General features: G+C 34.4%; 2 protein-coding genes across 2 annotated transcripts; one reads left to right on the top strand and one right to left on the bottom strand.

The window, feature by feature from the left end:
* Window positions 1-265: 265 nt before the first annotated feature.
* Window positions 266-14,511, top strand: LOC134279409 (tax1-binding protein 1 homolog). Its single transcript, XM_062761803.1, is given in 18 exon segments — window positions 266-287; window positions 637-942; window positions 1,082-1,380; window positions 2,332-2,469; window positions 3,305-3,448; window positions 3,846-4,034; window positions 4,820-4,957; window positions 5,537-5,665; window positions 6,195-6,368; window positions 6,909-7,050; window positions 7,219-7,305; window positions 7,519-7,627; window positions 9,280-9,405; window positions 9,604-9,624; window positions 10,196-10,292; window positions 10,790-11,030; window positions 12,089-12,268; window positions 12,605-14,511. Coding segments are annotated over 18 exon segments (2,859 nt in total). The 5' UTR covers window positions 266-280; the 3' UTR covers window positions 12,937-14,511.
* Window positions 14,512-15,547: 1,036 nt separating this feature from the next.
* LOC134279397 (prefoldin subunit 5-like) lies at window positions 15,548-19,648 on the bottom strand. Its single transcript, XM_062761791.1, has 5 exons — window positions 19,503-19,648; window positions 17,746-17,880; window positions 16,829-16,913; window positions 16,182-16,282; window positions 15,548-15,833 (listed from the first exon to the last, which is right to left on the bottom strand). The coding sequence occupies exons 1-5, from the start codon at window positions 19,584-19,586 to the stop codon at window positions 15,756-15,758; spliced, it is 483 nt and encodes a 160-aa protein (XP_062617775.1). The 5' UTR covers window positions 19,587-19,648; the 3' UTR covers window positions 15,548-15,755.
* Window positions 19,649-22,746: the final 3,098 nt, after the last annotated feature.

Consider the following 22,746-nt stretch of genomic DNA (forward strand, 5'->3'; position numbering starts at 1 on the left):
TATATAATAGCATACAGAATAAGTGATAGATTCTGTCACTTTAACAAAATTCAATACAGGTACGACTTACTATATTTTTATGAGCGACAGTCACGCATGCGTATTCGTTTACGTATGGTAACGTCACGACCGAAATAAACTTCGTCACAGGACGGGGAAGGTAAATATGTAGAGAAAAATTGAGATCACAGCACTTCTAAACCGAGATTCTAATTGACAATTATTTATTTTGATATTTCATCCTATGTGACATCTGTCTTTCTCCATTTTATGCATAAATATGGCAGGTATCGTAGAAATATTCTGCTGTGTTTACAAAATAATGACACAAAGCTATTTTTAGAACTGATATTTTTGTCTCACGCAATTACATTATAAAAGTATTTCAGAATTTCATTTGCACATTATTTCGGTTACATTTCTCAGGTAGATTAACTGTCAGATTTTATACATTCCTTTACTTTTGAAAACTTTCCCTAATTCACTGGCCAATGGGTTTTTTGGTACTTTTGATTGTATTCATATGTATTATTACCATGATAACTAGGCTTTACAGTAACATCCAGAAAGGGTAAACATATTTAAATTTTTTGAATTTTAAACCTTAAACTTTTAATCTGAATTTTTTATCACCAGAACTTAAAATGGAGGAAGAAATAACAGAAAACTTTGAAAATGTGTCACGGCCAACTGAACCATCACTCAAACGGCCGGAGTTTGCAGCAGTTGTGTTCCAGCGCATTCCAGAGACCTATCCTGCTGATGCCCATATTGAGTGTCGCTACACCATAACTCCTGATATAATTCCTACATCCAGGGACTGGATTGGTCTGTACAAAGTCGGATGGATGACGACTCGGGATTACTACTATTATGAATGGGCACAGACTCCAGCAGGGTATGAAGCTGGAAAGGAACTGGATGCCAGTATTCTATTTCCAGGTAAGAAAATTTACTTATAAATTTTAAGCTTATGCTCAGACTCCTAAATGTATAATTTATTATAAACAACTAGCTACCATGTTATATTTTCAAATGTAAGAAAAATCTTTACAATAAGAATTCATTTCATTGATTTCAGCTCATAAGCTCCCAGGAGAAGATGGGGAATTCTACCAGTTCTGTTATGTTACCAGCTCTGGGCAGATCAGAGGAGCCAGCACACCTTTCCAGTTCAAAAATCCCAGTGCTGATGACTTTGTGGAGTTGGATGATGAGGAAACAAACATGTTAGTGATTCGGTCGAAGACTATGGTGCTGGAGGAAAATATCCAGAAGCTACGGGAGGAACAGGAGGCAATGGTACAAAGTCAACAAGAACTGGAATGTGAGAGAGATGGGCTTCTGTCTAGACTGTCAGAGATGGAAAAACAGATACAGGTAACTTAAAATTATAAAGGAGGAATGCTTAAAAACATATACAGGTACATGTAAAATATAAAGGAAGGATTACACAGAAACAGATACATATGAAATGTCAGGGAGGAGTACAAAAAAACAGATACAGGTAAAATATAAAGGAGGATTAAATAAAAAAAAACTACAGGTGAAATGTTGGGGGGGGGTCATAAAAAAACAGATACGGGTAAAATATATAGGGAGGATTACATAAAAACTACAGGTGAAATGTCAGGGGGATGCCCTAAAAACAGATGCAGGTAAAATGTTGGGGAGGGTATACATAAAATCAGATGCAAGTAAGATCTCAGAGTGGGGGGTATAAAAAAAATTATAGGTAAAATGTAAAAAGGGGGGTAAAGAATTACAGGTAAAATGCATAAAAACAACTACAGGTTAAAGAAAATTATTTTTATACAGGTACGTAAAATGTAATAGAGGATTTATATCAAAAGCTGGTACAGTTATAGTTTAAGATGAGTACTTTGGTAAATAAAGATGAAAGGGGACACTTTATGTATAATAATTTTATCTGTGATAAACATGATCACGATGATAAAAATTTCGTTTAAAATGCTTTTTTTACCTTACAGTGTAACATTTTGGGCCAAACCTTTATAGAATATTTTTTTCCCAAGAGCTAAATTCATTGCAGTTGCACATTGAAGGAGGAAGTCTTTAGAAATAAACCCTGATCACTTTTTGACCTCATTTAATTTTCTGTTTTGGTTTTGTGGATTTTATTTGTTTTCAAATTAGTTATATATAGATATAAAGGAAGTATCCTTTGCCATTATTAGAGTGACAATCATAAATACACTTGAACTGATTTTATTTGATATATATGATGGTAATATATCAACCAGGTCTGTAGTCATTCATTGATGGAATGCTTGTTCTGACTATGATCTAATTTGTGATTTTTTTTGACAGAATCTGACAGAAGACAACAACAGACTGCAGGACCAAGTAACAGCGGGGGAGAACTACATCAAACAGCTGAACCAGGAGGCCAGGGACATGATGGTGGCTCGGGAGGCATTACAGACCAAGCACGATACACTGTCAACGGTAAGTCATACAAAACACGATACACTGTCAACTGTAAGTCATACAAAACACGATACACTGTCAACTGTAAGTCATACAAAACACGATACACTTTTAACAGTAAATCACACAGACCAAGCACTATACATTGTCAACTGTAAGTCATACAAAACACGATACACTGTCAACAGTAAGTCAGACCAAACAAAGCACGATACGCTTCAACTGTAAGTCAGTTTACCTGGGTACATACAATATTAATGAGTGACTAACTGGAAATGATTCTCCAAAACAACATTCATATATAAAGTTATTGTATATGTATAAAGTAATTGAAAGTAATCAAAAAGGAATTATAGTTACATTGAAAATTTTAGCTGTAATCGATTAAATTACAAGTACTGTAAAGGTACTTTTTTTCACGTGGTATTAATTTACGCTATGTATGCAGTCACAAATTTTCTGCGAATATTTGTCCAAGCGCACTTAACATAAATGAAGGGCATTTAGTAACAGTCTAAGAATTTCATGTTATTTCCAACCTGTGGATTAAACCGAAATTTAGTTTCCGCAGAATTATGACCCTGTGGAAAAAAGTACGTCTACAGTGATAAAAAGTCCCTTCAATTACAGATTATGGTCGATTACTTAAAAAAAGTAATCATTACAATCGATTACGATTACTTGATTACGATTACCCCATGCCTGCAAACCAAGCATTCTGCCATCACTACATCAGTAATTAACACATAAATGCACTTACAGAGCTCTCTAAATTAGTTTTTCAAAACAAAAAAACCACAGCTGAATGATAGATTTATAATAGAACCCTTTGATACAAATAACTGAATTACAGAAAACAAGTGATGTGGAGTCCAGACTGAATGAGAAAGATGAGGCCTTGAAAGGTTTACAGGTCATTCTGATGAAGATGACAGGAGAGAAGGATGAGTTAGCCGGAGAAAACCGGACCCTGAAGGAACAAATGGAGCTTTACAAGGTACGACCTAATATATAGAAAACAGGACTCTGAAGGAGCAAATGGAGCTTTACAAGGTACGACCTAATATATAGAAAACAGGACTCTGAAGGAGCAAATGGAGCTTTACAAGGTACAAACTGATGCTCTTACTTTGAGATGTATAGGAAATTTACAATACGGCTTACATTGAATTGTTAAGGAACTTTACAAGGTACGGCCGGATGCTCTTACATTGAGATGTATAGGAAATTTACAATACGGCTTACATTGAATTGTTAAGGAACTTTACAAGGTACGGCCTGATGGTCTTACTTTAAAATGCGTAGGAAATTTACAAGGTAAAGCTGGATACTTTTACATTGACTTGTGTACTGCTATAATCCAAATAAAATGTTATATATGTTGGTTCCTATAGAATCACTTTACAACATCGGAAAGTTCAGCCCAGGAATATGGTCGTCAGATCGAGGAAATGAGAGCAGAACTTGGCAAAAAGGAGAATCTGATCACTGAACTGAAACAAGAGGTCAAGGACAAGAAACAGCAGCTCGGGGAGGTGCAGAAAAAACTGGAGAGACAGACGGTCATATCCAGTGAAGACAAGGTAATCAATGGAATAGATAGGGGGTAGTGGTAAAGAGGGTGAGGGGAGCTCAGAAAAAAAAGCTGGAGAGACAGATGGTCATCTCCAGGAAGGACAAGGTATTAATCATCTGAATAAATATTAAGAGGTGGGGGAGGGGGGGGGGGGGGTAGAAAGGGTGAGGAGAGCAAAGAAAAGCTGGAGAGACAGACGGTCTTCTCTACGGAGGACAAATTTTTTATCTGAATAAAAATTACACGGGGGCTGGGGGGATTTAGATTGGGTGACCATGAGGGGAGCTCAGAAAAAGCTGAAGAGGCAAACAATCATCTCCAGAGAGGACAAGGTATTTAACATCTGAATAAATATTAAAAGTTAGGACAATGTTTCTATCCTTTCTCAATAAATTAGAAATGTAGTGGTACTGTTGGGTCGAGGGAAGCATTGAATTTAATTGAGAGACCAGTGTTCTTATTTGGGGAAGATCTTGTTTGTATCAGAATAATTTTAAGGGGAATTAAAAATAGGAATGTGCTGGGTTATTTAAGTCAATCCATTCATTGTATGATATTGCAGCTGTTTTGGTTATTTTTGTCTTAGAGAGATAAGGACTTTAAATTATCATCACTTGTAGGTCTGTTCTATGATGATATATATATAAATTTCCTCCTTTTATCTATATTCTGCAGTTTTAGTATACTATATGTATATTTTGGATATATTTCCTTCTTTATATATAGCCTGTACTTTACATTTTACTAGAAGCATGTCAGAGGTAGTTTCTGACATTTCCTGCTCTATTTCAGGATCAGATTGACTCTTTGACTGAGAGATTGCGTAACACAGAAGATAAACTTGATGCTGCAGAAAAGGTTAAAATTATTCTCCAAGAGGAGATCAAGTCGTACGAAGAGATGAATGCCAAGATGTCTTCTGATCTAACAGTGAGTGTGAAAACTGTCATATCTAGAGTTACATCCCTTATATAACTCTCTAACCCCTGGAGGTGATAATGTTCAATTTACATGTCACATGGCAGCTTTCAGCTTGTATTTTCACTATAATTATAAAAATAGCTAAATTTTACCATTTGCCAAAAAATGGAATTTTATGATATTAAAGGTGTCTAATGATGTCTAGAATTAACTGTAATTTTGGTCTTGTTCTGCCCTTTATCCTGTGAACTTTATTTTGCCACATTTGAATTCTAAATATTCATAACAGTCTAAAATAATCATACATTCTAGAGTCCTCATTAAAAGCATAAACTAATTGAATATTGAAGTGACTTTATTTTGATATTTCTCTTTGAAGAAATACAAATGAAATATCTGGAGAAATATTTGTATATATATGGAAGACTTAAGGCACATCATGCACATTTTTTTTTTCATTTCACATTTAATAAAAAAAAAAATCTAACATGTAAAGGAATGTGAGGGGAAAACAGAGATGTAGTAAAAGCATGATGTACCGGGTAAATGTCTTATTGTTCTATATTATAAAGTATGTTGTGATTTCAGAGGACAGTAGCAGAAAACCATGCCCTGAAACAACACCTGGCCCAGATGGAGGATCAGATGATGAAAGAGACAGAGTTACTGAGGGCAGAGGTGGTGTCCTCCCAACAGGACCTTAGTCAGGCCCTACAGGTAATAATTATACTATCTCACCTCTACATAGGACCTCAGTCAGAGACAGAGTTACTGAGGGCAGAGGTGGTGTCCTCCCAACAGGACCTCAGTCAGGCCCTACAGGTAATAACACTATCTCACCTCTACATAGGACCTCAGTCAGAGACAGAGTTACTGAGGGCAGAGGTGGTGTCCTCCCAACAGGACCTCAGTTAGGCCCTACAAGTAATAATTATACTATCTCAGTCAGGCCCTTCCACTCATAATAATGCTATCTCCCCTCTACATAGAACCTCAATCAGGCCCTGCAGGTAATAATAATACTACTGCTTGATTTATTACTGTGTATTAACAAAAGTATTCAAGTTAATCACACAGGCATCTGTTTACTGTAGCAGAAGAACAAGTTACAGGAGGAGTTAGAGGAGCTATACCAGACTAAGGAGACCACAGAGAGCTCCCTGTCCTCACTACACTGTCTTGTGTTTGTTTACTGATTTACTGATTTAATAATCTGTTTACTGATATGTTTACTGATTTACTGTAGGAGAAGAACAAGTTACAGGAGGAGTTAGAAGAGCTATACCAGACTAAGGAGACCACAGAGAGCTCACTGTCCTCTCTACACTGTCTCAAGCTCGCCCAAGCCAGCCTCAAGGAGCGGTACGCCAAGATGGAGCACACCTACTCAGAACTACAGACCGAGTTCTCAAAGAAAAAGGTAAACATTGAATGTAGGAACACTGCTCTGTAAATCTATATCCTACCCAAAACTCAACCTCTAAAACTTACTGAGAATTACAGACCGAGTTCTCAAAGAAAAAGGTAAGCATTGAATGTAGGAACACTACTCCATAAATATATATTTTATCTAAAACTCTGGCAAGATATAAAGTAGTTAATTTACAAACAAAAAATTCAAAAGCGTCCATCATTCTGAAATTACTGGAATCATGAAACGTTGAACAAAGACTGTAAGACAATTAAAATAACATTCACTTTGAATGCAACTCTAGAAGAAAAATATTTTTGAAACATTTATTTGAATTAAAAACTTCAACTAAAAATACCAAATCAAAAATGAATAATTTTATATACAGTAGAATGAATATATATACGTTATAAAAAGGAATTATATTATAATGTAATTTATATACCTTAAAAAAATTTTTTATGGTGTTCTTGTTATAAATTTTAAGAATGCCCAAAACTTAATGTACATGTAGATGTTGTTATTAAAGAGAGCAAATGTGTTTTGTAGAAGGAGAACTCACACAATGTCGGGGAACTGAAGAGAGAAATCGAGGACCTGAAAGAACGACTCAATATGGCGGCTGAGGAATATAAATCCCTGTACATCGAGAAAAAGAAATATCAGAAATCAGCCGAGAAATTACAGAAAAGTGAGTATTGATAATAACATTAGTTGCATAAAACTCAGCATCTTAAAAAACAAGTAAGATTTAGTGTAAACCATGTCAAACAAACTGACACCGCAATAGCAGACACTCTTCAGACATTTTGTTCATTATTTAACATCAGAATTAATTGTTCATTAATTTCCATCATAGGACTAGGATCAGGTCGTACCATAAATGTATCCCAGGGTTCCCTGCCTGAGGTTACCAGTGAGGTGCTGCAGACGAAGGAGGCTCCAGGTGAGAATGAATACGAAAACTTACATTCCATGATAGATAAACTACCTTCAGATTGCTTACAGTCAATGATAGATAAATTACCTTTAGATAGCTGAAAAAATTGGAATAATTTATTTCAAATGAAAGACAAGTGAGAATTTCAGATGCTGAAAATTATCCATGATTCAAGATATAAAATCCTATTGTGTAACAGATTCTGTGTATTTTGTACAGGAGACAGTTCCTCCGTGTCTGATCCTAAGGAAGATACCGTCTCCCAGCTCCAGAGTGAACTAGACGACGTGTCTACAGAACTACAGAAAAGGAATGAGAAAAAGATTTTGTAACGCATATAAAAACCTGATAGTATTATATTGAAGTGTTCATTCTTATCAAATTGTGTACATGTTAAATTTCTGAATGTCAATAAACAGGTGACAGTTCCTCTGTCGTCTAAATTATGTAAACCTATAACTCATCTTGTTAACGCTAGCATAGTAAGTGTTATTTTCTCCAAATTTAAAACAAGCCAAAGTAACACCTATTTTTAAGAAAGTGAACTAGACGAGTAATTATCGTATTCTACCAACTGAATTGACAGAAAACATGTAGATACAAAATTTCACTAATAAGTTTAACCATTTGTAGCATGTCAAACTTCCCTTACAAAACTAACAGAAAGTTGGCTTATGCAATGGATCGTGGTCTAATCGGTATTACATTTATAGATTTTAGTAAAGCATTTGATTTGGTGAATCATGACATTCTTCTAGAGAAATTAACCCATTACAAATTTGACCAAACAGCTATAAAGTGGATTAAATCATATCTTTACTAGGGTGTGTTGGAACATGTGTCTCCAAAGTTACCCGTCACAGCAGTGTTGGGTCAATAGCTTTTATTTTTATTATGTTTTACATGTAAACAATTAAAATGTGATATGTTTGCTGATGATGTTACTTTGTACTCTAATAATCATAATACAAGAGAAGGAGACACTAAATTCAGATCTTTGTGAAATTGAGACATGGTGTCCAAAATCAAATGGTATTAAATGTAGATAAAAGAAATGTATGTTAATGGGAGAAAATCAAAACTAGAAAATCCAAATTTACAACTTTATACCTCAGATAAAACAATTGAAATGGTTGAAACAGAAAAAATTCTTGGTGTACATATTGATGAAAACGACATCGGTTTGTAAAACTTTGAATTATAAGTTATTTACTCTTCGAGGTAAAAAAGTATCATGGCAATGCTTATATTTTGTTCTATTAACTATGCAATGGCATGCACTATTTAAATTGATTATTCTTGACGCAAGTCCTGATTCTTCATCTAAACCACTATTTGAGAAACTTGGATGGAAATTTAGTTGATCTGTACAAATACATATTATTATACAAAATTTTGGAATATCTTCATAATTTATTTACACAACTTCCTATAACCTGCAATCTGAAACTAACCACGACAAATGTACCAAATTTTCATACAAACTTTTCAAGACCTCTGAAACTACGTGTACTAAGCAATAATGACATAAAACAAAGTTCATATTTCCAAGTGTAATAAATATTGTCACTATTTGAGCATATAATCGTCATATTTCTGTATTGTCATACACAACTGTTTATAATTTTTGGTATTCCTATTCTGTATATATGACATACTTGTATCTTTTGTAATTGATTTACACCTGGGGAAAGTGCATGCATAACCATAAATAAAGTTTTATTATTATTATTATGCATGTAGAAAACATGTCCAAAATACCTTGTTTATTAAATATTTCATTGAAAATTAGGATGTATTATTGTTTATGCAGAGTTCCCTATCCATTGCAAATAGATCGATTTCTCTTAAGCTACCTCTTGACAATTTTAGGTAGACATATGATCATTTTGTTTTACTCTGTGTTAGGTATCAATTCATTGTAATTTGCTCTGTATTAGGTATAAGTTCATTGTTTTACAATGTTTTACTGTGTATCAGGTACAAAAAGATGTACAATGAAGAAAAGGAGAGGTTGGAGGTCCTGAGGCGACATTTCCACGATTCAAAATGTTAATTTTTCGAGGTAAAGTATCAAAGTGTAATGCAGTCACATGACCTGATCTTGTATTTTATAAATTTAATGGAATCTTCTACACATCAGTGTAACCATGACAAATGTACCATAAATTTGGTTAGCAGTATAAAATCATGTTTCTAAATACTGAAACTACATATACAAGGCTATAGTGTTACATTGTTAATGACATAAAACAAAGCTCATGTTACACAGTATTATAATAATTTTGTCAGTATTTGGATAAGGTCTGTATCTCATGAAACATAGTTTATTTTACGCATTATGCCAGATCATGACATGACATTGCAAACATATATGGAACTGATAGGATAGTAAGATAATACCCAAACTGTATTTGAGATTTTAGCAGCTAATCCTAGCAGCTATGTGCTTCATATCTACATCTAATGAATGGACAGGAGCTAAGCTGCAAAATGGTAGATTTTTGATAAATATGTATCAATAAAAAATATTTTTGGAACTAAAAATTTTATTTCAAACAAAAAATGGTATGAAAATTTACATTTAATTTGCTTAAACATAGAAAATAATCCCCCTATGAGACGGTAAATTTTAAGGCCATTTTTGATTTGAAACTTAGCTTTAAATGTTTATGCTACTATCCCTTTGCAAAAAGAAAAGATAAACAATTTGCATTATTGATTAAGAACTGTCAAAGAAGGGAAACAAAATTGTTTTCATGTGTAGCTATTTATCATTAAATTGTGATTTTCTAATTAAGTAAAATTTCTAAAACAGTTAAACAATTTATTTTTTGTTTGCTCTTTAATAATTGACCCAGGTTATATTCTAGACATTTTCCAAATTGTTGTGAAGTTTTTTTTTTCAATGATTACAGAGTTTTTTGGTGAACAAAGACAACACTATTGAGGAACTGAATCGTAAATTACGAGACAATGTTAAACTGCATGATGTAAGTCACACAAAAATACTACACACCTTTACATAATTCACAAAAGTTGGGAATAACTCAAGATAAATTAAAGGCTGTGCAACTGTCTGTGAAAATCTTTATGAAATATACAAAAATATCACATATATTTACACATAAAAAAATTATTTGCACTGACAATAAAAAGACAAAAAGCATATAATCATATAAGCAAATATATAAGCAAATATATAAGCAAAAATCGTATAACAATAACTGTATTACTTGTTAGCAGGGTGGTCAGAGGAATATAATAACAAGAGGCAAATCAAAGTTGCTTTTACTTTAACATTTATATTTCATTTATATTTAATCTTCAGTTTTATTTCTAGCAGAAAAGTTTTATTTCAATTTCTTGATAATAAAGTAAAAAATTCATAATATACAGATTACTGGCCAATACTTGAACTTGTTTTGATAATTTTGATTTTCAGTAACATAATGTACATGTATCATGTGACTTTTGATTTCTTTTGTAGGGTCCATCAGAGACACAGATGAGGCCCCCTATCAAGTGCCCCCCGGGGGCCCCCTACCCAGTCTACATGTATGGCAATCCCTACCCCGGCTCCTTACTCTACCCAGCCCCTATAGTGTATCCCCAGGTATCAATGCCACAATGCCAGGGACCAGACGGAAAACCATTAGCTCCCCTCAAGTATCCAGGTAACTAAATTAACAGATCCTTAGTCCCTATCAGATATATGTTTGTCGTTGATACAGTGATTGGGATAAGCCAGGGAGTAAATGTGACAATGGCACACTCCAAGTCAGTGTCAATGTGACATTTCAAAATTATGTGAAAACATTTTTTAATGGGACATTTTAATAAAACTTGCAACTGATTAGTTGCTGTTAGAATTTCAGTTGACTTTACAGCAATTGAAATTGTCAAATTTGAATGACAATATTAACAAGGCAAAATAAGTATATTAAAATTCACAAGTGTCAAAAAATAAATAAACACTGCAATTTAATTTCAATTCTTTATTTTTTGTCTCATATATTTACATACTTTATATATAAACAAAAGAAGTTATTTCCTTCCAATTCATGTTAAATTTTCGTTTTAAATTTTTCCTCAGCACATCATAATATTTAATTCATCTATTCGTTCTGTCAGCATGTTTTTCCACAATATTTTCTACCGATTTACTTGAATTCTGTTTGTTAGGATTGTTGCATTATTTTTATACAGATAGGCAGCATGCTGCACTCTGACTCTGACACCAGTTTATTTCGTGCGCGTTAGCCAATCAGAAAACACATAACTGTTTGATTAGATACTGGAGAAAAGAAAGCCATAAGAACGCTTTAACTGAACGACATTAAATACTGTTTTTTCAGACATTAACAGCGATTGTTGTGAATGACTACAAGCGCTTCAACCCTGACCATCTCTCTATATATGCGCCACGATGGCGCAGCGTTTTTAATTTTAATGTGACATTTTAAAATTTAATGCGACTATGGCACAGGGCGCGTGCTTATCCCAATCACTGTTGATATGAAACCTTCAAATGCCCATTACCAAGTGTGTCACCTATATCATGAGTATCAGGCAGAGTTTAATCTTTAGAGTGACATACAGTCCTATCCCTTCCCCTATTCACATACTTAAAACAAAAGAACTTTTTTTCCTTAATCCAAGTCCATGACAAATTGCTTAACACTTATAATCTTATCTATTTGATTGCCTGTTCGTCCAGAATATTTCTGTTGTTGGATTATTACATGTATTTATATTATTTTTATAACCATAAACCTGAAAATTATATGCGTCATTGTCAGACAGCCAGCCCCTGTAAAATCAGTCAACCCTGACCATCTCTCTGACGACCAACAGAGCGTGACCAAGGACCAGAACGTCCCCCTGAAGCCGTTACCACCCCCTCTGGTCCCCGAGCGACTTCCCTCAGCTAAACTCTCCGCGGTCAAGTCCTTCCTCATGGACGGAGGTAAGCAGTGCTGTCTTTATAATTCTGTTGTAAAAAAAATACTTGTGTATATAATGTATAAGCCTTAATATATTGGTGTTCCATAGAGGAAGAAGTGAATGCATAACTTTATGGAGTTTGTCAAGTTTGTAGTTAAAAATTGATAGAAAATTGTAGAGAGTTCTTTTGTTTTTCAAGATTAATATAGAAAGTATAAAACAGCATAAAAATGAGTCATATATTATTATCAGATCTGATATTCTAGTGGAGTATTTCCACATATTTGCTTTGCGCTTAATGTTTTAATTTGCCAAGATATGAAGGAGTAAATGAAGAGTTCAACCTTTATAATTGTAGACTTCCCAGTGAGTGAGATCAGTGTGAATTTCGGGAGTAATCACTTCAAGGTCACTGATGAGGGGGAGGAATTCCTGGTCCCGTCAGCGCCCCCAGCCCACCACCAGGGGGAGGAGAGATTTGAGGACGCCATCGGAGAAGCCATGAAGATTTGCCCGGTGTGCAGTGATTCCTTTTCTGCGGACATTGACCAAGCCAACTTTGAGGCCCACATATTAAGCCACGTCCAGAAGATCTGCCCGATCTGTCACAACCTGATAGAGGAAGTGGATGATAACGGATTCGAGTTCCACGTCAATCAGCATCTAGATAAGGAGCAGGCTCAGAAGTGAATGTTGTGTGTAATGAGTGATCATTGATGTACAACATTCTGTCTTGATACGGTATAAATGATAGGAGCATTATCTACTGATCAATTTATAATACACGCTGTCAGTGAAACAATAGACATATAGATATACACGTTGGCTACTTTTTGAATGATACACAAATTATTTACAGACAAAATCTTAATATCAAAAGCTTAATTTTGATTTTTGTTAAAGAAAATTTTCTGATTCTTACACACCTGTGTTTGTATACATTGAAAACAAAACTGTATGTGTTATAAAAGCTTGAGATACACTATAATGATTTTTTCCCCAAAACATTTTGTGTTGTGTGAAGTTGAATGCAATATACATGTATAATAAGAATACATACCACATTCTGTATATCACAATTCTTCCCTGTAAAGACTTATTCTTTCCCAGGCTAATACAATTTGTGTTGTGATGTGTGATTATGAAATGATTGTTTATACATGTAGATGTTTTATTTACTAATTATTTTACACAGATTTTCTTTTGTTAGTGCTAGACGTAATATGATGTGCTTTTTGTTTGTTGGAAGTTTATTATAACTGGACTTTCTGGAAATGTTGATTTCGGGAATAACATCTTGACTTTCGTGATAAGAAAAAAAACTGCGAAACATTTTCATATGTGAAATTTAAAACAACGTATTGTGAAATGTAAATTACATAGGTAAAAACAAGAAAAATCTATGTGAGAGTTAATATGTTCTAATTCCTCAAACGCCAGTTCTGTGATTGTGAATATGTATATCTTAAAATACATAACATAATGTTTTTAATGCTCCATATCCTATTATTAATACATTGTTACATGTTTACTCACATTTTGTAGATCACAAAATGTTTAAATGTTGTTGATTTATTTCAAAAATCCTGGTAGATCTAACAAAATCTAATTTGAATTGATTTATTGAATGGAAAGAGGGATAATCATGGAATGTATAGTGTTTAAAATCAGTAAATTGAATCATTGTACAGAATGTTGTAATTATCGTGAGGGCTTTGTGTTTACTTTTAGCTATATTGTATTAGAATCACTGTATGTAGGAATCATACAAAATGCAGAATTTTTTACCTGTGACATAAAACATGATAGGTAGGCTATATTTTAGTATTGTTATATCGGTGAGATCCAAAGTCAGAGTACATACAGCCAGACGGGAATCTGAAGAAGTACATGTGTACCTGAATGTTAGGCAGGTCATGTGACCTGGAGTGATTACACCGGTGGATCTAAGGTTTTGTGTTTGGAATGAATTGTATGGGATTGGGTTCAGCTGCAATATTTATACTACATGTACATGTTTTATTTTAAAATGAAAATATGTTTCAAACAAATCAAGTTAAGAGGAAACTTTGTTTTTTAATACAGGTAATTGTAAATTTATTTGGTATAGAGTGTAATTGTTTCTGAAGTAGACTAATTAAGATTTAATGATTTGTATTTGACAGAAGTCTTTCTTATTCTTTCATGTATAAGCCATTTCCAAGTATTGTGATAAAATGTTTTTCATGTTTAATAGAGTCAATAAACTCTTCATATATACATGTATTCCAGTTATGTATCATTTTGTTATGGAGAATTCTTAGTTAAAAAACAAGCTCTACAGAACTGCTACTTACTGAAAACAAGCTCTACAGAACTGCTACTTAGAAACAAAATTGACAATTTCCCCTGGTTTATTACACTAGAAGTATTTGTACAGAAAAGCTAGATCCAATTTGTGTCTGTTTGGCTTGGATCATACTTAAAAGTACACGTACAAATTAAATACCTGAAGAATTTATGTTTGAAGACTACTCGGTAGTTGGGTGTGCCTTTTATACAACCAAAGTTTTTTTTTTTAAGGGGGGGGGGGGATCCTGAATAAGTTTATTTCTTGCTTCAGTCACATTTAAATTAAAGTATATTGATACAAGGAAGTTTTGATGCAAGAAAAAAGTAAAGGTAGAGTTTCAAGCCCAATTACCAGTCTCCATTTAGTTAGTAACAAATAAGTTAATTTTAATGATTTCAATAATCTCTTCAAAGTCTTCATTTAAAAAAAAATATGGTCATTATTTGACCTTGTTTGCGAAATACTACATATTTTTTGGTCGTACTTTATACCAAATTTCACTTTTATAATTTTGCTTACTTTAAAAATCTCGAGATTCTGAGGGCTCATGACTGTGTCACAACAGTCAACCAGGGACGCTTTCTTCTCTTAACACCTGATTCCGACTTTGATGCTTCAAGATTTTAATAAAAAACAACTGTTGGGCTCTGTGCTTGGCTTTAATAGTAACCTTCTGTCAGCATTCTATAATAAAGTAATGCCATTAAACTATACATTCTATTGTATAATAATTTAATGCTGGGTTCTGTGCATTCTATAGCATTCCACTTACTTAATCTGCTTAAGCTTGATGCATTCTTAGTAATAATTAACAGTGCTTGGGCTCTGTTCATTCTCCAACATTCTCTTTGTGTACAGTGCTTTACCAGGTATATTGGCTATGCCTGATGCCCAATCCATGTAATTCAAGTTTGTTAAAATCCGTTAAATCGCATACTTTGTGAACCAATAGTAAATCAATCAAATCTATTTAATGACAACTACATGTATTTATTCACATAATGATAAACAACAATTGTTTATTTTACAGTGAGAGATTATGCTACAAAGGTTTGTAATGGTAAGCATTAATTAACACACAAATGTATATATGTTACTATTGCCAGAATTTCCTCAGTGTGAATGACTCGGCTGTAAACAGTCTATGCCTGGTTTACTGTTGTCTGTCGTCATTCCCTCAGGATTTAACAGCACCAGCGGCCTGCTGGGATTGTATCTGGTTCTGGATTTTAAGTTGTAAAATCTCCATGGTTACTGAAAGTATAAATATAGAATTTATAAGTTCCATGGTGAATACCTACAACATGATAAATATAATGCATTTTGGATAATTTGCATTTTGCAAACAGCAGATAAAATATAACATCTTACCAGCTCCATTTTAATGAGTCAATGAACCATGGCCATGTTTTCTTTCTTTTTAATTTTCAGCAATAGGGCTCAGCAATATGCTCTTCTCATTATATATTTTCTATTTTCATTTATATGAATGTTATGAACGTCAATTTATTTGACCATGATCTTTGTTTTTGATCAACATTTTTAAATTTTTACCTTGACCATAAATTTTCAATTGTTTATGATTAATGTGTATTTGACAGTTTTGTTTCATTTTGTACTTTTCTGCCAGAAGAGGTTGAACCTTTTCCATTTGTTTTGTGACATAATCTATTTTTCTTTTGAAGTATTCTTTTCCTTTAGTCACTGCCTGTAAAAGTAAATCAAAAATTAAGAGAAACATTATCTTGTACACTACTGTTTTGGATGGGGAAATATTTGGATTTTTAAAAATTATAATATTAGTTTTTACCTTGTTGCATTATATGTAAATAACCAAAAAATAAAATGTTAATTTGTTTATAAGTGTGCATATAAACCTTTTATTTTTCATTTGTTTGGTGACATAATGATTTATGGTTTCACTACCGATTGGTTTTCACACTTAATTTTCCTTTGATTGTCAGCAGGTTATAAAAGTTTTGAAGACCCAAGTTATAATTACCTCAAAAAGTAATTCAAAAATCAAAGACATGTACATGTATAGCTTGAATATTTTAAAGAACATTTCCATACATGTAAAATTATTTATATTTTGATATATCTGACTTCAAATTTTTAATTATTCTCCTTAAACATGACATATATGTTTTGTTATCTTTAGACCTGTTTTGATACATTGAATACCATTTTTCTTCTGATTGAATTAATTTTTTGATTAATTTTTAAGTTTATAAATAAAAGTTAATTCACAATACCTTTGTGTTTTATTAGAACCGATGAGTAAAAGATGAAATAAATTATACATAAATAAACTCAGTTGCCCTGGAACATACATCTGAAATCTTGGTTAAAGAAAACTGTGTTGCCAACAAGCAGAGTAATTACAATTTCTACATTTTGTGTTTGATATAATACTATTTTTACACTTTATACTGTTTTCATTTTATCAACTGTTTTGATAGAGGTACATCAAAGCCTTATTATGCTACCATCAAATCAATCTTACCATTTCTACATAAATTACAAATAAGAAAAAAAAAATGGTCTTAACTTCCTGTTAAGCTTATGGTATTGTGTAGTTTTTTGTTTAATGTCTTTCTCAAAAATTTCTCACTCATATTGATCATGAGATGCCATCACTTGCCACAGGAGGGTTGCAATAATTAGACCTGTATTAAAACAACACATATTAATCCTTGACCATCTGAGGAATATAGTTTTTTGTTTAACATCTACCTAAAGAATTTCTCACTCATATTGAAATGCCATCACTTGCCACAGGAGGGTTGCAATAATTAGACCTGTACTTAACACAATACAGAATGGCACAGCCCACAGTACCCTGTAACAACCCATCCTTTCTTTGTGAATCGAGTACACATGCTCTAACTGCTGTGCCATTTGGGTATATAGTCTTGTTGGCAATGTTCCATTGATTCTCACTGTCTTACTGTAATGAGCTAGGGTAGTTTCTTTGACCCTCATTGATAAGATATGGTTACCAGTGAAGTTTTCCCTTCCCACAAAGGCGGAGATCTCAACTCCCAAGTTGGCAACCTATATTGTCTGGCCACTGTTGGTGGAGGGGGGGGGGGCACTTAAGCATTTGCTACCTACGGGACTTAAACTATCTTTTTTATTTACGTGAAATTAGCCTAAAAGGATACAGAACTAGTGAGAGGCACCAGGATGTCTTTACTGTTGTTCTCTGGACTGACTTTGTTCAAACATTCCTGAGATTCCAGAAACTTCTGCTGAGCAAGCTTCAGCTGATTCAGTGAAGATGTGAACAACTCTATTTCCTGCAACAACAAACAAAACAAACAATGAACAACATAGCATCTAACGAAATTAACTGGACAAAAAAAGAGGTACTGGTATTTCTTTTTACTACATGTTTTACTAATAAGGTTTGTTACTGACTGTCAATAGCACAGGATGATATTGAGAAATTTACCAAAGGCAGGTCATGCATTTTGATATTGATCAACTTAGAAAGACAGTATGAAACCTAGCAAGTGATTTATTTTATTTTCAGAGACAAATGCATAACACGCCATCGTTAAAATGATATTGTCCTACAGACCCATGTTCATCCCTTCGTAATGGTAAAAGAAACTTTTAACTTGTCAATAACGTTTAATATGAACAAACCAAAGCGTTCTGAATGTGAACTTTATTATAAACTACTCATTTATTCCTCGAATACATTTTAAGACTTTCCTTGAGATACAAGTAGTTCCGGTTGGGTTTACAGATTAAGGATAAAACCAGAGACCTCGGAATGGAATACTCGGAAGCCTCTGGTTTTATCCTACATCTATAACCCCAACCAGAAGTAAATGTATCTTATAAGATGTCTTACTTTGTATTGAGGTAATTTTTGAGGAATAAATGAGTGGTTTACAATAAAGAGGTTCGACCAGAGACTTCTGAAATGATTTAATTGACAAGAATAGAGTCTTGAAGCGAACGATGTCATTTTAAAGTAGGTTAATGATTAATATATAACAAAATATGTATTTGAAGCGGGGGTGCCTGAAACTGAGTTAGGTACGGAGGTATAAGAAGGGGGTATCCTGTATACGAAACAAGTCCCTATGGTCAATACAGCAAAACTCGTTTAGTACGAACACGGATATAGCGAATTTACGGATATAGCGAAGTCATCTTGGATCCCCAGCTTTATAAATTTAATGAATTCCTTATACAGATATAACAAGTTACGGATATAGCGAAGTAATTTCATAGGTCCCTGTGACTTCGTTATAACCGAGTTTTACTGTAGATATAAATCAGGTTGATCAATTTCATGAAGGGTGAGCCATCTATGAAATTCATCAACCCAATAAAGTTCCAAAGAAAGACAGTATCAAACCTAGCTAGTGATTTATCTTAGTGCAAGAGACAAACACATGACAAGCCATTGGCCATGTTGGCAACTTCTTAACAGGTGACAAAGCAAAAAAGAATCAATACTATCAACTGCCAAAACTCTGGAGGGGCCAGATTTTTCTTACATTTTTGGCAATAATTTAATTCAATAATATCCCACATTTCCTAAAGCAACAGAAAGTTTCGGAGGGGGGGGGTCTGCTACACAGCTTACAAATGATCTAGAATCTACAGCAAAAAAACTACTATCAAACATCTACAAATAGTGGGAGCCACGACTCCCCAAGAAATATTTTTGAGGCACATTTGTTTACATTAATTAAGTGGATTCTGTTTTAATTTTAACATGGGTGAATCTCAGCATTAACATTCTGATGTCTAGTGATGGGGAAACTAAAAAGACCACAAAATCCCAGGTGTCTTTTTTTCTTTAGGTAAAAATGCACTGGGAAAAAAACCAATACCCGTGACCTTTATTCAGATCCAAACAATCTTTGTAAAAATACTTTATTACTGAGTTAAACTGTACCTGTTCTAACTGCTGTACAAGCTGATTTAACTGAGGGATTGGTAACTGACCGATGTCAACCTGTCCTGCTTGTTTGGAAGCCATGCTTGCTGTCAAGAGAATTCCATAAAGGGAGAAAACTCGCGAGGAGTGTATAAAACAAGAAACCTGTTCACGTACAGGAATTAAAATATCCGGATCACTGAATTTACGCAAAGATCTACATATTGCATATTATACACATCAAATATGTTGTGAAAAGGAACAAAATAGACTTACTAAACCTTTTTTATTGAATTATTCTGATATAAAAGATAATGGAAGCAGATTTCTGACTTCGCAATTATTTTCCGGGATTAGATGTTTTCAAATGATGAACATTTGTTTTGTTCATTTCAAGGGCGGATTCAGGGGGGCTTGGGGGGGGGGGGGGGGCAAGGCCGTAACTACCATTGAGGCAAGTGAGGCAAATGCCTCACTAAATTTTTAGAGTTTTCTGAAGAGTGAAAAAAGTTTTACATTGAAGTTTTGAATCATGTGTGTCTTCGAGCTAAATTAATATTTTCAACTTTTGTTTCAATTTCTGTAAATCCTTCATCTCACCAGGTGCCTCATTTTTTCATTTAGAACGCATGTAAAATATAATTCAAAATGTTTGTTTATAAAGGTAAATTGTTTGATTGTTTAACATCTCTTCTAAGAATTTCTCATTCATATTGAGACACCACTACTTGACGGAGGAGGGCTGAAAGTTTTAAATTTGCCCTGAAGATGATTCAACAATGAGAGATCTTTTTGTGCCATCATTTACTGCGACATGGGACCTCAGTTTTTACGGTCTCGTCCGAAGTCCTGGCCGATCTCCACATCCCGCAGTGGGATTCGAGCCCGCGATGAAAGGACTTAGTCTGCGACTCTAGAGCATACGCTCTAACCACTGTGTCATGCGGACGACAATATAAAACGTACGAACTTTTAAAGATTAAATCTTTTATTTTCTAATACCTAGGTCTCAGGATCCCCCTCCCCCTGTAAAACCCCATCACTGGCCATCAGGTACAGTGTGTACTACCCTTATGGGACTAGGAGGGCCCAGCACTCTTGCCTCACTAAAATTTTTAGCCTAGTTACGGCCTTGGGGGGGGGGGGGGGTTTGTTTTTTTTTTTTACAAGTGTCATTTTATCATTTTGTTGCATTGATAAGACTCAAATAAACACATGAAACATGAATCCTTTGTTTGTCCAACTGTGAAATATACATCAACTACGTAACAGGGAATCACTTTCCGCTTGAACGCACACAATTTACACAGGTAATCAAGAGACAGTGTCTCAGACATCGGGTAGTCCATGCATCTAAATGATTTTCATCAGTTTGAATAGAGTCAGGGATCAAGATCTCAAATGCTTCGATCAGCAAACAGATAAAAGTTTTATTACAAAGTTAATAAATTAACTTTATACTTATATATGTGTGCGGAATTATTTACAGTTCAAGGTTGCTCTTGTTTCAATATACATGTTCCTGTATGTGCATTGACAATGCACTTAAATACATTTTAACACCATGCATATAAAATTGTTGTCCGAAATTTTTGACATCTAAAGGTCCTAAATTCATGATTTGCTATACAGTTCTTCAAGTTGTTTTATATACGTTAAATAAATAAGATGAAAACTAGATATATTTTACATTTCATCAAGCCTGAGGGTGCAATATCTATTTTTTTTATTAGGCTCTAGAATTTGATTAATAAAAGACAGACACGGGTACATGTAACATGAAATTTGTTATCTAGAAACTGTTGCTAAACACATTTCTAGAAAGGTTATAACCTGGAGACGCGGAATTGAATGTTTAGTAATGTTTGAGACACGTCAAAGGTGGACAACCTCGTATTGGAAACTTGTCAGGGGTGTACAGCCTGGTATTGAAGACTTGTCACGGGTAGACAGCGTCATATTGAAGACTTGTCATGGGTGTACAGCCTGGTATTGGAGACTTGTCAGATGTGTACAGCCTGGTATTGGAGACTTGTCAGATGTGTACAGCCTGGTATTGGAGACTTGTCAGAGGTAGACAGCGTCGTATTGAAGACTTGTCAGGGGTGGACAGCCTGGTATTGGAGACTTGTCAGATATATACAGCCTAGTATTGGAGACTTGTCAGATGTGTACAGCCTCTTATTGTAGGGCTTGGACGATACAACTTTTTCTATATCGATACGTATCACGATATTTGAGCCACGATACGATATGTATCACGATGTGTTTAATTGCTTATAAAATCTTTTTTTGCATTGAAATTAACAAATTATTTCTTTGCAAACAAGAATAATATATTCAAAATAGTTCTTTATATGTTGTAAAACAAAAATATTTTACTCAAGTGGTGTTAATTATTATTTATTTCCTATCTATATTATAGACAGCTTATTTATCTTATATATTAAACCCCAAATGTTAAATAAACAAAGAAAAACAGAAGTCAGATTTGTTGGGGTGATATTCCGATATTTCTTCATATGTATCAATACGCGTATCGTCCTTACAGATATCACGATATATCGATATTTCGATATATCGTCCCAGCCCTATCTTATTGTAGACTTGCCAGAGGGGTACAGCCTGGTATTGGAGACTTGTCAGATGTGTACAGCCTGGTATTGGAGACTTGTAAGGGGTGTACAGCCTGGTATTGGAGACTTGTCAGAGGTAGACAGCGTCGTATTGAAGATTTGTCAGGGGTTTACAGCCTTATATTGGAGACTTGTCACGGGTGTACAGCCTGGTATTGGAGACTTGTCACGGGTGTACAGCCTGGTATTGGAGACTTGTCAGGAGTGTGCAGTTTCGTATGGGAGACTTATCAGGGGTGTGCAGCCTGGAATTGGAGACTTGTCAGATGTGTACAGCCTGATATTCGAGACTTGTAAGGGGTTTACAGCCTCGTATTGGAGACTTGTCAGGGGTGTACAGCCTGGTATTGGAGACTTGTCAGGGGTGTACAGCCTGGTATTGGCGACTTGTCAGGGGTTTACAGCCTCGTATTGGAGACTTGTCATGGGTGTACAGCCTCGTATTGGAGACTTAATTGTCAGGGGTGGACAGCCTCGTATTGGAGACTTAATTGTCAGGGGTGGACAGCCTCGTATTGGAGACTTAATTGTCAGGGGTGGACAGCCTCGTATTGGAGACTTGTCAGGGGTGTACAGCCTGGTATTGGAGACTTGTCAGGGGTTTACAGCCTCGTATTGGAGACTTG

The sequence above is a fragment of the Saccostrea cucullata genome, unplaced genomic scaffold (assembly GCF_032062105.1).
Source record: "Saccostrea cucullata isolate Sc308-1 unplaced genomic scaffold, CSIRO_AGI_Scuc_v1 ctg472, whole genome shotgun sequence".
Taxonomy (NCBI): domain Eukaryota; kingdom Metazoa; phylum Mollusca; class Bivalvia; order Ostreida; family Ostreidae; genus Saccostrea; species Saccostrea cuccullata.

Bases quoted from the DNA above. Each gene is read 5' to 3' on its own strand.
- LOC134279397 (XM_062761791.1), bottom strand. From the start codon at position 19,586: ATGGCTTCCAAACAAGCAGGACAGGTTGACATCGGTCAGTTACCAATC. The intron at 17,881-19,502 runs GTACAGTTTAAC...TTGTTGTTGCAG, and splicing joins TTGTACAGCAGTTAGAACAG to GAAATAGAGTTGTTCACATC. The intron at 16,283-16,828 runs GTGAATTAACTT...TTTTACAGGCAG, and splicing joins TAATAAAACACAAAGGTATT to TGACTAAAGGAAAAGAATAC.